General features: G+C 38.7%; 1 protein-coding gene and 1 non-coding gene across 2 annotated transcripts in view; both read right to left on the bottom strand.

The window, feature by feature from the left end:
* Positions 1–10,098: 10,098 nt before the first annotated feature.
* On the bottom strand, positions 10,099–10,205 carry LOC114005589 (U6 spliceosomal RNA). The gene has a single exon (XR_003547426.1). It is a non-coding gene; the product is annotated as a U6 spliceosomal RNA (small nuclear RNA).
* A 1,053-nt stretch (positions 10,206–11,258) lies between these two features.
* POMP (proteasome maturation protein) overlaps positions 11,259–13,918 on the bottom strand; it is a 19,947-nt gene continuing 17,287 nt past the window's right edge. The window contains exon 6 of the mRNA XM_006165822.3: positions 11,259–12,208. Coding sequence (XP_006165884.2) covers positions 12,141–12,208 — 68 coding nt within the window. The 3' untranslated portion in view covers positions 11,259–12,140. The remainder of the gene's footprint in view (positions 12,209–13,918) is intronic.

Raw genomic sequence — 13,918 nt, 5'->3', positions numbered from 1 at the left:
AAGAAAGAAAAATGCATATTTGACGACTGCAGCGAGCTGTATGGGCACAGCTGGGTACTACTTTATAGTATGTTCATTCTACTCACTGGGGTTTATGCCTAAAGTCAGACTTGGGTTCATGTATAGGTATGTGTCAGCTGTGCTAGCTATTGGATATATTTAGACTAATTAAGTTCATTGGCAGAACAATCGAATGGGGGGGGAGGCATGGAGGGCAACCATGGATGCCAGGGACAATGGGGGAGGAGGATGGGACATAGCAGAGGGTGGGGGATGGGGAATCAAGGATGGCAAAACAAAAGGCAAGGTATGCAGGACATAAGAATTGGAAAATTATTTGCTGAGAACATGTATGTGGATGTGCTTGATTGAGCCAATGCACAGTGTATTTTGGATGGAAAATTCATTTGTGTGTTGTGATGGTGTATAGTGAATTAATGTAGAAAATGAATAAACTTTAAAAAAAAGGAACAAGCAAACCAATCCTACACAAACTTTTCAAAAAATAGGAGCAAGAAACAATTCCCAACTCATTTTATGAGGTCTGCATTACGCTAATGCAGAAAAAAAAAAAAAAGGACAAGAAAAGACTAATATCCCGCATTGACATAAGTTCACAACAAAATACGAACAGATCAAGCAATATGTAATACATCCTACATAGGTAGGATTTACATAGAGAATGTGAGGCAGACTCAACATTTGAAAATCACTATAACACACTGTATTACAGACTAAAAACAGACTAAAAAGGGAAACAAATCATATGAATAGATGCTGAGAAAACGTTTATCTGACAAAATTCAACACTTATTAATGTTATAGATTCTCCAAAAAATAGGAATGAAGAGCAACTATCTTAAACCTTATAGACCCAGCCTCAGTCGTACAGGCAGTAGCATACTGTTCTGAAGTGCTAGAAGCCACAAGACCAACTTTGGGTTTTAATTCCTAGTTGACCTGAAAAATGCTGGGCATATGTGTCCAAACTCCTGACTGGTCAGAGGACTTAGGGAAGGAGATTGCAACATGACAAGATCCTCTCAAGGATGTGTGTGTGTGTGTGTGTGTGTGTGTGTGTGTGTGTGTGTGTGTGTGTGTGTGTGTGTGTGTGTGTGTGTGTGTGTGTGTGTGTGTGTGTGTGTGTGTGTGTGTGTGTGTGCCTCACAGGCACATGCTCTCTCTCATAAATGTAACTGACTTCAAAAAATATTTTTTAAGTATTTCTGCTAATGATACTTTATGGTATAAAGACTAGCTGGTTTTCTACCAAGATTGGAATATGGCAAGTACATCCAGTCTCACTTCTATTCAACACCATACTGGAGGTATTAGCCTTAACAGAAGAAAATGAAAGGCATACAGATTGGGAAGGAAAATGTACAGCTGTTTATTTTAGTATGGTGTAGCACAGAAAACTCAAAAGAACCTTCATTTTAAAAAAGAAACTAATAGGCCAGCTGCAGTGGCTCAGCAATAACACAAGGCTATGATGTTGAAACCACATGAGAAGTACCCAGGCTCATATGCTAAGACCTCCCTGTACATGTCAGGTGTGTATACACATTTGTGATCCTGGTTGGTTAGGACTGGGGTATACTTGCAGCATAAAGACACTATTGGAGGTGCCTCTTTTTCATTTTTGGAAGAAATAAACTTAAAAACAAAATTACCAGAACAAATAAACAAATGTAACAAGACTGTAGAATACGAAGTCATACAAGAACCAACTGTATTTCCATATACTAACAACAAAAGACAAAAAAAAAAATTAAAGTCAACCATTTAATGATACCATAAAAAGACATAAAGTATGTAGGGATAAATATTTTTAAAATACATGCAAGATCTGTCCACTGAAAACTACAAAATCTTGCTGAAACTGAAGAAGGTCTACATAAATTGAAAAATATACCATATTCATGGATTAAAAGACTCAATATTGTTAAAACATCAAAATTAATATAAAACTAGAAGAAAATATACAAGAAAGTTTTCATGACCTTGGAGTAGGCAAAGATGAGACCCAAAGGCACAAAACATTATTAATTAAATTTTATCTAAATTAAAATGTTTTGCTTTTTAAATACACCATTAAGAAAATGAAAAGGCAAGCCAGGACTCCGGAAGATATTTGCAATACATATATCTGACAAAAGGTTTATATCTGGTCAGCCATGTGGTTCAAATCCTGGACCCAGTGACTTGAAAAACATACCAGGTGTGTGTACATGCATGCCCAAAATCCCAAGAATGAAGAGACTACAGTGTGGCCACTCCTCTGGGGAGTGCTCCCTCAATTTCTCCTCTCTATCCTCCTAGCAAGCACACATGCACTATAGTAAAATTTAAAAGCAAAACAAAAAGAGAAAACAAAACTTTATACCCAGAATATATAAAGAACTTTTACAACTTGATTCAAACAAATAAATTTAAAAAGTGTTAGGCAGTAGAGAGGCCAAAAAAAGTTAAGTCACAAAAAAGCAAGTCACAAAAAAGATAGTGTTTAGCACTATCTGCCATCAAGAAAATACAAATTAAAACCACAATGAAATAGCACCACATATTGACTAGAATGGCTAAAGTTTAAAAAGTAAGATAATACCAAGTGCTGGTGACAAGTGAATGGAATGCTCATAAATGTATGAGCATGAATCAGCAAGCACATTCCTAGGTTATTTGCCTAAGACAAGTGAAAATACATATCTACTAAAGGCTTGTTTATATTTGACCATAGAAGCTTCATCCATAATAACCGAATATTGAAAATGACCCAAAATATCCTTCAATAGATGAATGGTTAAACAAAGTGTGGTACATGTACATAATGGACTATTACCAACCAATAAAACAGGATGAACCATAGTTGGCTCTCTGTATCTACCAGTTCTACATCTCAGGGTTTAACTAACTGTGGACTGAAAATAGTATATATACAAGGGCCAGTCAGTGGTGTGGTGGTTAAAGTGGCTGAATCCCACATGGCTAACTAAGCAATTTGAGTCCTGGCCCAGTGGCTTAAAAAAAACATGCCAGGTGCATGTGCAGGCATGCCCAAAATTCAGACAAGTGAATGGAATAGAAGGGATTACAGTATGGCTATACTCCCTGGGAGGTGATTTCTCTCTTTCTCTCTCTCTCGTGAGTGAATGTATCCTATGGAAAAAAAATTTTTTAAAAAGAAAGAAAATTGTATTCAAAAAAGAAAAAAAAAAGCAAATAATGTAACTATTACATAGTGTTTAGATAAGTAATCAAGAAATGACTTAAAGTATACAAGAGGAGGTATGTATGATTCTATTCATAAGAAATTATTGGGAGGGGGGAAGCCCACAAACTAACCTACAGTGTCAGAAAGCAGATGAGAAGCTGCCTGGGACTTGAAGCAGGGGAGATAGGGATTACAAAAAAGAGGAAGAGGGAAGACAGAATTTTTGGAGATAGTAATTTTGCAAACCATTAAAATCACACCCATGGGCTGGCTCAGTGGCCCAGCAGTAATGTGCTACAGTACTGCAATACTCAAGAGAAGCTGAATGCCACGTGGTTACCGCGGTTGGAATACCTGGACCAGTCAGCTTGAAATGCATTGGGCACATATGCAAGTGCCTCAAATCCAACAAGCTGGAAGACTGGAGGACGGGCTTTACAGCATGACTAGACCCTGTGGAGGGTGCCCCCCTCCCTCACTTACACATGTGCTCAATCATAAATAAAAGAGAAAAAATAATTTTTTAAAAACCACACCAAGCTTCTTGAGTAATCTGAGTCTACAATTGTCTTACGTAAGGGTACCATACTGATATTCTTTTTTTTTTTTAATTTTTATTTTTTTTTTTTTTTGGAGAGATTTTCACTGTAGGGCGCGTGCGCTCGCCAGATAGACAGAGAGAGACATAGAGACAGAAAGCGAGAAATCACCCCCCAGGGGGGATGGTCACGCCGCAATCCCTTCTCCTCCATTCTCCTCTCGGGATCTTGGGCACGCACACACACGCGCCCGGCGTGAGTTTTAAGCCACCGGGTCCGGGACACGAACTGCGGTCGACTACGTGGGAGTCCAGCGACATAGCCATTATGCTAACTGCTGGTTCCCCCATACTGATATTCTAAAAGCACATTCACAGTCAATTCCTTCACGTTTTCCTGAATTTCTTAAAGCTAGAAATTGTCCAAGTCCCCAAATTCTTGCATGTTAGGTGTCTGGATTTGGCTTCCAGGGGGCATGCTGGGTTCCACACACTAGCTAGGAATCTGTAACAGGGCTGTGGTAACAATGGAACTGGCTTTCTTTGGTAAACTGATCTGCACAGGTAGAGTCATAGGAAGAACAGAACACCCTCATATGAAAAACAAAAACAAAAACAAAACACCCCACACTTGTATTTCACTCAATTCAGTTCTGAAGACATTACTGACTCTAATCACACAATAAATCAGATAGTGCAGTGACTCCAACAGCTGTGCAATTCTGAAGTCTCTGATGTTTTTTGCTGAGCACATCTTTAAGACATGCGATCCTTTAGGCTGCTCTACCTTGATTTGAGAGATCTGAACTTGTTATTCACTTGCCTTAGAAGCTGCCACCCAGCATCCTGACTTTTTCATGTTCTGATTGTCTAGACTCTTGCTATAAAATGGGGCAATGATTTCATATGACCAGATAAGATAGCTACATTACAACTGCAAGCCAGGGGCCACCAGGTTTCCTACCTAGATTCACTGCCTAACCTATGTCAGTCAGATAAAACTAATCTCCAACTTCCACATTTTTCTGGGGACGGGTTCCCTGTAACACCAACCATCTGCTGCCAACTGCTCATTTGGAGATCCTGGGTACAAGTAACAAAATATACTCTTTTATCTTAAGCACAAGGGGCTTTACTAGAACTAGAAGCTCACAGTTTCTGTAAGAACCCAAGGAGCAGGTTAAGAAAGCAATTAGAAACCAAGGGAGCTGCACAGATAGAGAAGCAAAAAGCACAGCAATAATGGAACAGCACTGACTCAGTGATGAGGCACACTTCACTGTCCTTCTCAAGTCACTGCTCAGGAGTCCCAGCCCTAGGAGAGAAGCTGAACTGGCTGACTGACATCACATGGTATTTTTCAAGGTTCTTTCCTCTTCTGAAGAAGGGTGGGTTGAACAGAGACACATGGAGTTGGAAGAAGATGCAAGGCACTGATGTCATATTGTTTATTGCTGAGTTCAAGGTGCCCATAGCAGCATTCACAAGTGCTTTGTCCTTCTTGGAGAACATGTAGACAATGTTCTGAAGCAATTCATCCCTTTAGGAACTCACAGTGTGCAGAGCTGAGCTTAGCTGAGCCAAATCAAGGCCATCAGGGCTGTGCTAGCAGAACGAAGGCTGAGCAGTGCAGGGCTAGCTGACCAGGTGCTCCTTTCTCTTACAGGGGCTGCACATAATAGTGGCTCATTGTGGAAACAAAACTGTTTGCACACATATAGGCATTTTACATTCAATGGTGTAAAACAGCAAAGTCATCGTTACATACTAAGTGTGTAAGTGCAGCACAACTAATAACATGTTTACCGTATGGCCTTCAAACATAAGACAGGAAGTGAGGGAGCCAGACTAAACCATTCTGACTCCATTTGCAATACACATGGGTATCCTCCAGAGGCTCCAGGATCAGAGAACAAGGTCAGTGTACCCTCTTAGAATACTAGCTACAGAATGAGGCAGGCACTCTCTCCCCAAGACCATACACAATGGAGAGAAGCCAAGACCCCTAAAGAGATCAAGGTGCTGTCAGGAAGTAACGGGGATGCCAGACAGCAGAAAGATAGGTTTCTACAAAGTGGAAGATGAGATAGAGGATAATGGAATCCAGTTGCCTATCTTTTCCTTAAAGCTAAACTGTGGAGACAGTTTTTGTTTTAAAAAGGGGAGAGCCCCTTAAGCCAGGTGAGTCCCTAAAACGGTTGTTTGGTTTGTGACCATTTTATCTTTGTTAAAAAACAAATAAGTAAGCAAAACAAAACAAAGAAATGGATTAAACAATATGCATCTTTGCAATATTCTCAGTAACCAAAACCAACTGGTCACTGTTCCAGAATCAAGTTTTTGTTTTTGTTTTTTCTGTGATGACAGAGAGGGAGGTGGGAGAGAAAGGAAAGGGAGAGACAGGGAATGAAAATGAGACAGAAATAGATATTTTTGACAGGCTTTCATTGTATTATCATGATTTTACAGCTCTCTCTTAATTATAAGTGATTCAGGAAAAGATTTTTCATGCATGCTAAAACCTTTGAGTAGAAGGTTGGGGAACAGGGTATACACAAAGTCTCAAATTATTACTTTACAAATTATTTATTGATTACAAAAGGAAAACTGCAGAGATCTGGAAATTGCAGCCTCCATCTATTACCCAAGTTACCAAACTTGGCATCAGACAACCTTACATAGAGTTTTTCCTGATGAAATGCAGTAAGTACAGATCATTGCCCTCATGGATATCTTGCCAAAAATGTTTTTCCAAAGGGTACTAATGAGGAACTAATGCAATATAACAGATGACTCTGCATTAAGCTTTTAGTACTATTCATTTTTATCTTTCAGATTTTTGAAATTTTAAAACACAAATATGGTGAAAAAATCATTTGCAAGAAAAAAATCCTTTATGAGATTTCTATGTAATACAGAAAATAAAGAGTGGTATGTCTTGAATTAAAATCAATCTCTCCAGAAGTAAATAAGTGTAGCCAAAGTTATGACTAAATTCTACCTGATCCTCCACTGACCCAAAGGCATATCCTCTCTGTGACCTTGATTTTGTCCCAGCAATGAACAATATAGTGCTTTTTCCTGTCTCCACTAGGTCAAGACACAAGAAGCAGCAGAAAGACAAAGAACAGCTGACAAAGCATATCTAACAGGTCCAGAAATAAACTCAAGGTCTGAAACAAACTCTAAACTTTCAAAATTTGGTTTTTCATCTTAAAAAAAAAAGTTTTAAAGTCCCATACAGTTTTTTAATCTGGGGGAGAGGGAATCTGTGGAAATTATATTTGAAAAACAGTATGATCTCATTCTTATCTCCTATTTTTGCCCCTAAAGTGTGCATGTGCTCTCTGAAAGAGACAGAGAGGTCAGTACGTCCCACTGCACCCCCTCAAAAGGTATGGCCACACCACAATCCCTTATCTGTTTTCCCATCCTATTGGGGCTTAAGACATGTGCACGCACATACATGCAGCTGGCATATTTAAATAATATTTAAGGACCTATAATAAAAGCATAGTTTTTTTTTTTTTAAAAAGAGAGAGGTTTTTGCTATAAGGCGCATGTACTCGCCAGAGAGACAAAGAGACAGAAAGCAAGAAATCACCCCTCAAAAGGGATGGCCACACCGCAATCCCTTCTCCAGTATCCTTTCAGGATTTTTGGCACGCGCACACACACACACCTGGCGTGAGTTTCAAGTCACTGGGTCTGGGACCTAAACTATGGTTGACCACATGGGAGTCTAGTGATGTAACCATTATGGCATCTGCTGGTCCCAAAGCATAGGTTCTTAAACATTGATTGTACATGAAAAAACTTGAAGTTCAGTTTTGAAATTATGAGCTAAATAAGTCAAATTAAGTGTCATGGTATTTCTAGTTTTGTTTTATTAAAATAACAAACCAGGGCCGACCTGCTAGTTAAGGGAAGCAGAATCCTGCATGGTTGATCTTGATTTGAATGCTGACCCAGAGGCTTGAAAAATATCCAAGCTACATGTATGTGCATGTCTTAAAACCCAGTAAGATGGAGAAATAGATAAGGATTGTGGTGTGACCATACCTTTTGGGAGGTGGAGTGGGGTGTGCTAACTCTCTCTCTCTCTCAGAGAGTATATGTATACTTTAGGGGGGAAAAAAAAAGGAAATAAGTTAAAATTTGATTTATACTTTTATTTCATGTTTGAAAAAAGCACATTTATCCAACTGCAGATTTCACAAGTAATCTACTCATTCAAATCACCTTCACATTTTTGAATGCCTGCATTCAAAGAAATTACAGAATGCATGAGCACTTGACTATTATTTACCTGTCCTCCTGAAAAAGGGAGAATGCCCAATCTAAGGACAAAATTGATGAAAAGTGATAAGCCTCTTGTTTATATTCTGTACAGAGGTAAGAGTGAAAGAAGTGGGTTCAGTCAAAAAGCCTTCCCATGGTGTGCTAGTGCTGTTATATACTAAACCCCAACACTTCCAACATAGTAAAACCCACCAAAATTCCTTTGTTCTCATACATATTAAAAGGTTTAGGGAACCAGCAGTTAGTGTAAAGGCTATGTCGTAATGGCTATGTCGCTGAACTCCCACGTAGTCGACCGCAGTTGGCATCCTGGACCTGGTGGCTTAAAACTCACACTGGGCGCTTATGTGTGCATTCCCAAGATCCCGAGAGGAGAATGGAGGAGAAGGGATTGCGGCGTGACCATCCCCCCTGGGGGGTGATTTCTCACTTTCTGTCTCTATGTCTGTCTGTCTGGCGAGCGCACGCTGTGCTAACTCTCTCTCTCTCTCAGAGAGTATATGTATACTTTAGGGGGGAAAAAAAAAGGAAATAAGTTAAAATTTGATTTATACTTTTATTTCATGTTTGAAAAAAGCACATTTATCCAACTGCAGATTTCACAAGTAATCTACTCATTCAAATCACCTTCACATTTTTGAATGCCTGCATTCAAAGAAATTACAGAATGCATGAGCACTTGACTATTATTTACCTGTCCTCCTGAAAAAGGGAGAATGCCCAATCTAAGGACAAAATTGATGAAAAGTGATAAGCCTCTTGTTTATATTCTGTACAGAGGTAAGAGTGAAAGAAGTGGGTTCAGTCAAAAAGCCTTCCCATGGTGTGCTAGTGCTGTTATATACTAAACCCCAACACTTCCAACATAGTAAAACCCACCAAAATTCCTTTGTTCTCATACATATTAAAAGGTTTAGGGAACCAGCAGTTAGTGTAAAGGCTATGTCGTAATGGCTATGTCGCTGAACTCCCACGTAGTCGACCGCAGTTGGCATCCTGGACCTGGTGGCTTAAAACTCACACTGGGCGCTTATGTGTGCATTCCCAAGATCCCGAGAGGAGAATGGAGGAGAAGGGATTGCGGCGTGACCATCCCCCCTGGGGGGTGATTTCTCACTTTCTGTCTCTATGTCTGTCTGTCTGGCGAGCGCACGCACCCTATAGCGAAAATCTCTCCAAAAAAAGGTTTAGTATAGATTTAGGTTTCTACAGGCATGCTTCTATCTTGTATTATTTTAGTGTTAATAAATTTTAATTGGCCCAGTCAGGTGGCAGTCTGCAGCACTGGATTGACTGAGTTTGGATCCCCGAGCTGGCATAAATGTCATTCATGAGCACCCAAGATCCTAAGAAGCTGTAGGGCAGAGGAAAGGAGATAAAAGCATGGCTCATCCCTAGGGTGCTTTCTCTCTCTCATGCACACAATCGTAAAAAAAGAAATATTAATCAAGCATACTGACCATGATTAGAAGCTTCTGTCAACCCGTTCCACCCTCTAGGAAAGAGGAAAGGACTGCAGATGGAGTTAATAATCAACCATGCCTATGTGATAAAATCTCTATAAAAAAAGAATCCCTGAACTGTGGGGTTCAGAATTTCTGGGTTGGATAAAATGTGGAAACACCTAAAGATTGGGAATGTTCAGAGGGCATAGACGCTGAGCCCCTTTTCACAAACACTGCTTTATGCATCTCTTCAACTGGGTATTTATCTCTGTCCTTTGTCATACCCTTTATAATACATGGGTAAAGCATTTCGCCCCCGAGTTCTGGGAGCTACTGTAGCAAATTACTAAACCCAAGAAGGGTGCATGGGATCCCAATTTACAGCTGTTTGGGCAAGAGCACAGACCACAAACTGGGATTTAGGAGTGCTGTCTGAGGTGAGGTGGTCTTATGGGATGAAATTATAAGATACCATGTTAGTGTCTACCAAGGTTACATTGCAATAAACCCACTGTAAGTTAAAACATTTTTGTCAAAAATGCATTTAATCCACCTAATCTGCCAAACATCAAAGCTTAGCCTGGCCTATCTTTTTTTTCCTTAAAAATACATAACATTTCACGAATTTGCGTGTCATCCTTACACAGGTGCCATGCTAATCTTCTCGGTATTGTTCCAATTTTAGTATATGTGCTGCCGAAGCGAGCACAACCTGGCCTATCTTAAACATAACAAACACATTAGCCTGGGCAAGATCACCTAACAAAAGGCCAATGAGTGTTGAATATCTCATGCAATATATTGAATACTGTACTGAAAGTAAGAGAATATTATAACTCATACAGCTAGTAAGGGAAGATGCAAATTAAAAATCTGTAGTACAGTTTCTATGCTTTTATACCATAGTATAGTTTAAAAAATCCTAATTCAAATTGTCCTAAGTCCAAGACTGCCACTCCTCATTCACTTCATAGTAACCTCTACTGGTCAAGAAAGGTATCTATTATTCCGAGAACAAGGCAGAAACAAGATCAACTTCCTTAAGTAGTTCAATGAGAGAGAATCTAGCAACATGCAATTAGTGAACCTATGTCTATTATTTTATTATTTAAGTACAAAGTCGGTTGGCGGAATTTAATCTCAAAAACTGAGAGCAAAAGATCTTTTTTTTAAAAAATGCGCCATTTGATTTATCTCAAAGTTTGTTGACCTTGGCACTACTGACGTTTTGAACCAAATGACTCTCAGGTGTAGGGAGCAAACTGAAGGTGCAGAGTTTTAGAATATTCATCAGTAAAGTTTCCTTAAGACACAGGTAACTGTTCCAATGCTAAATTCTGAGTTTTAAAACCATTTCCCTTTCGTGTCTTCAATCTGTTACATGACCATCAATTGACTTCCTATTCACTGTAGATAAGTTTAACTGTTTTCCTGGCTTCTACCCACTAGATGACAGTGGTAGCCCATTCCCAAAGTTCTGACCCCTAAAATGTCTCTAGACATTGCCAAATGTTTCAGTAACTTATCTAATAAAGATATTCTTTTACAAATTGACATTTGGGGGCTGGCAGGTGGCATGGTGGTTAAAGGTGCTAAATTCCCACATGGCTGACCGCAGTCTGAGTCCTTGGACCTGGCAGCTTGCTTTCTCACTTTCCTCTCTGTCTCTGGTCAAATTAAAAACAATAATACTAATAATAAATGTAATTAAATAAACATTTTTAAAATTGATATTCGAAATACTGAAGGATTACCCATTCAATAATATTCCAAAAATCTTTTATTTTTATATACCAGATGCATATAGAATACCTTATAAGAAAGAGCAAGCACAGTGAAAATTAATTTTTAAGTAAATTATTATGGAATTTGGTTATGAATGCACAGTATGTATGAGAATGTTCTAATAACTTTTTTAAACTTATGCATCTTGTAATATATGAATGAAGAACAAAGAAAAGTTTTACTCTGCTTCTTTAACAGTATTGCTGGTAATACATTAAATGTGTATTATATCTGTGAAGCACAAGTTTCATCTATATCTGCTGATTGCTTTATTTTACTTTAAAGAAAAGAACAAGATCAAAATCTCTGAATTTATACTTTTCAACTGAAAGAATCAAAAAGCTGTAATTCTAAAATAGCTTCAATACAGCAAATATTTCTTCTGAATACTAATGGACTATACCGAATCAAGATGAAAGTATACCTATTTTACACTGCACTCAATTTGAAGTGTTGCCAGTGAAATCAATTACAAATATTTATTCCAAAAAATGCTATTATGAAGTCTGCAGACTCAAATGCTGAAAATGATTATTCAAAATTAAATATGTGGCATACCTATAAAATGGGTTGAACTGAAACCTGCACGTAGTTTTATAATATTCATAAGCAGACTTTTTCCCTAAACACAAAGAAGGCTATTGTTTTAATATAAATTAGGAGCTTTAAGATCATCTCCCTTTAGTGCTTTAAACTATCTCACAACTGTGAACAAAAGATCCAGACAATTTCAAATGATGACTGATACTATTTAGGCAAAACTTCTCAGGTGTCAGTACTTTTAATTTTCTGTACATGAAATTACAGTAAGAAGATGACATAAACAACTTGCAGCGCCACTTCCATGCAGGCACACGTGTCACAATAAACCAAGCTTGTACTCCACCATCACATGTGGTTCTCCCATGAGTTCACTCTGTGAAGGGTCTGAAAACAATAAAAAAAACAAGCATTTTAAAAGATTCACATTAAAAAAAAAGAGAGGAAGGCAGGTGGTACGGTGGTTAAGGGCACTGGACTCCCACATGGCCAACTACAGTTCAAGTCCTGGACCTGGTGGCTTGCTTTCTCACTTTCTCTCTCTCTCTCTCTCTCACTCACTCAGTCACTCTGTCCCTCTCTAGTCAAATTAAAATAAATAAATAAATTTAAATGAAATAATTCTTTAAAAAAAAAAAATGAAGTCTGGAAGGAGAAAGACCAACTAAAACAGTAGGTAACTAGAGACTAAGGGAGAGAAATGGAATCAGGGCAATTATACAGAATACTGAGTATCATGTTCCAGATTTTTTTCTTTTGATTTTGTATAGGGCATGTGCACTCATCAGAGAGCAGCAGAGCAGAGAGTGAGACATCATCCCTCGGTGGAGATGACCACACCACAATTCCTTCTTCATTCTCTTCTTGGACTTTTAAGCATGCACACACAATATACCCAGCATGATTTTCAAACTGCTGAGTCTAAGACTCTAACCACAAAGTCCGCCATGTGGGCTCTAGCCACCTCAACCTCCACGTCACTTGTTAGCTCCAATGTTTTAGATTTTTGAACAGGTTATATACTCATTTATGTCACTTCAACTTTCTTTTTTTTTTTTTGAGAAATTTTTGCTATATGGCATGTGCACTTGCTGGAGAGACAGAGAAACAGAAAGTGAGAAATCACTCCACCGGGGGGATTAGCATGCCACAAGCCCTTCTCCTAATTCCTTCTCCTCCATCCTCCTCCTGGGATCTTGGACACACACACACACACACGCCTGGTATGAATTTCAAGCCTCCAGGTCTGGGATTTGAACCGTGGCCGGCATGTGGGAGTCCAGCAACATAATCATTATACGATCTGCTGGTCCCTGTAACTACAACTTTCTTTTAAACTCTGCTTTTTTCAGCTTCTGATTTTTTTTAATAAAGTATGTGATGCATAAATAATTTACATCAAAAGACAGCATACCACATAAGCAAGGCACTGGCCTGTAGACTGTGGTTCAAGTCTCAGTTGAGCTACAAGCTCACCTTGAAACTCCAAGCCTTTTTCTGTAAGACTCAGTTTAATCATGTTAAAGTGAAGGGAATGGAGGACATGATCCTTCCAGCAATAAGAAAAAGTCTAGTTTTGGTAAGTGTCTTTTTCATATTCCTTTCCCCTCCTTGAAAAAAACATCAGAATTTTCTTGGCCAACTACTTCACTGATGAGCAGACACACTATCTTCTCCAGTATTTTCAGTCTTCATAGAGTGTAAAAATAAACAAACTACTCCCTGATTACAGATTCATGAAGCTTATATTTAAGTTCAGAAAGAGGAATAAGTAAGACAAACACCAGCCAAGTGTTATGCAAAGAGTTAATGTAAGGTAAAGTGAAAGAGTGACTGAGGACAATTTCAGATTAGGTAGTCAAGGAAAGCCTATCTGAAGAAGTATTTAAGCTGAGATCAGAAAATGAAGAGAAAAAAAATACTTTTTCTAAAAAAAAAATCATTTAATTTTATTTACTTTATTATTATTTTCTTAAATTTGCTATAGGGCATGTGTGCTCACCAGAGAGAGAAGGTGGAGAGCGAGAGAGAGGGAGGGAGGGGGAGGGTTTGAGTGTGTGCTCACCAGAGAGAGGAGGGGAGGGAGAGAGAGAGGCC

Source organism: Tupaia chinensis, unplaced genomic scaffold, assembly GCF_000334495.1.
Source record: "Tupaia chinensis unplaced genomic scaffold, TupChi_1.0 Scaffold144045_1, whole genome shotgun sequence".
Taxonomy (NCBI): Eukaryota; Metazoa; Chordata; class Mammalia; order Scandentia; family Tupaiidae; genus Tupaia; species Tupaia belangeri.
Note: the sequence above shows the minus strand (reverse complement) of the source record. Positions and strands in the feature narration are given on the sequence as shown.